The following is a 1,462-nucleotide window of genomic DNA, read 5'->3' as shown; positions in this document are numbered from 1 at the left end:
GAGAGAGAGAGAGAAGTACAGAAAGCTGAAAATGGGGAGGCTGAAAGTGACCACTTGGAAATTGTTGGGGACAATTTTGAATTAAAATGCAGTAATTCCTGGTCCTCAAGCAATCCAGATGCCATGAAGCAAGCTCTCACAGGAAGTTTTAGAGAGAAAGAGACTATGGAATGTGATAATGGTTATCAGTCAGCAGATACAGATGAAATTGTTGCTGAAAGTAAAATTCCACGTCTACATAGCAGGAACTGTGCAGTTTTAGAAGATTGTAAACAGGTGAAGGCAGAAAATGAAGAAATCTTAACTGGGAAAAAAAGTGATTTGGTAAACGACTCCTCAGTGGAAACTCATAATTTAAAAGAATATGTTGGAAAAAAAGGGAAAATGAAAAAATCCCAGACTGGTGCCTTGCAGAGCACAGCAGGTAACAGTACAATGAAGACAAGTGATAGTGAAAGCTCTTGTTCAGAGCCTGAGAAGGGGGAGTCTGAAATCAGTTTGGATTATGAATGCATGATGCAAAACTGTTACCGCTTAGACCTTACACTGGATGACTTACAAGCATTAGCTACTGAGACACGTGGAGCAGAATCGGACAGTACGCAGAGCTCTAGTCAGCACAGTGTTGAAGAATATCCTAAGGGTAATGTTGCAAATGAAACAAAACTCTCTAAATTTTGCCCTGCAGTTAGGAAAAAATGTATCTGTCCTGAAGATGTACTTGCTGCGATTTTGGTGGGGGAGGAGGACGTTGATGAAGCAAGCTCCAAGGGACAAAATAATTTGCGTTTGAAATATCAGCCTTTCAGAGGAATGGGGTCCCTTTGTGAAAAAGAGTCACCGAGGGGCAGCACTGGTTTAGAGAAGGGCTCTGCAGAAAGATTAGATCTTGAACCTTGTGTTTCTTCCTGTGGAGGGGAGTTGTCTCAAAGACAGCGGAAGAACCATCCAATGTATTCACCTGAACCCGGCAGTAAAAAGAGACAGAATACGCGTTGTGAACCACAGGAGGAACTGTCAGATGCCGCCTCCCTTGCAGATGAGAGAGGTCAGCCTGTGTCCAGGCCACACTTGCAAGGGAAGAACCAAGATGCGAGCTCTACACAAGGCAAGCAAAAGTCAGAGAACAAAAATGCTGCTCCTTGTACTGGTCAGGGTGAAGATGAGAGCAGTGACATGGATAGCAATGCTGCAGCGTCCCAGAGACACGCTAAACGACAATTGAAAAGCCCCAGACTGCTTTCAAAACGGTTGAAGCTGGATGTAAGCAATCAAAGTCCAGAACGTGAAGCTGATAAACATGAGGATGGGAAGAGAAGCCTTCTGGAAAACAAAGAGCTTTGTCTTCATGCTACTGCTTCAAAGGAACGTAGACCAAAAAAGAAACAGTTGCAGGATAACCAGAGGAGGCTAGCAGCTCTAGGAGAGAGACAGAGAGAGAGAGAGTTACAGAAGAAACTCA

General features: G+C 43.8%; 1 protein-coding gene across 1 annotated transcript; it reads left to right on the top strand.

Annotated features, from left to right (window-relative positions):
* Positions 1-3: 3 nt before the first annotated feature.
* Positions 4-1,458, top strand: NOL8 (nucleolar protein 8; the record flags this gene model as incomplete). Its single annotated transcript, XM_010023019.1, has 1 exon — positions 4-1,458. A coding segment is annotated over one exon (1,455 nt), but the record flags the coding sequence as incomplete, so codon positions are not given.
* Positions 1,459-1,462: the final 4 nt, after the last annotated feature.

This window comes from Nestor notabilis, unplaced genomic scaffold (assembly GCF_000696875.1).
Source record: "Nestor notabilis isolate BGI_N333 unplaced genomic scaffold, ASM69687v1 C14988473, whole genome shotgun sequence".
Taxonomy (NCBI): Eukaryota; Metazoa; Chordata; class Aves; order Psittaciformes; family Psittacidae; genus Nestor; species Nestor notabilis.
Note: the sequence above shows the minus strand (reverse complement) of the source record. Positions and strands in the feature narration are given on the sequence as shown.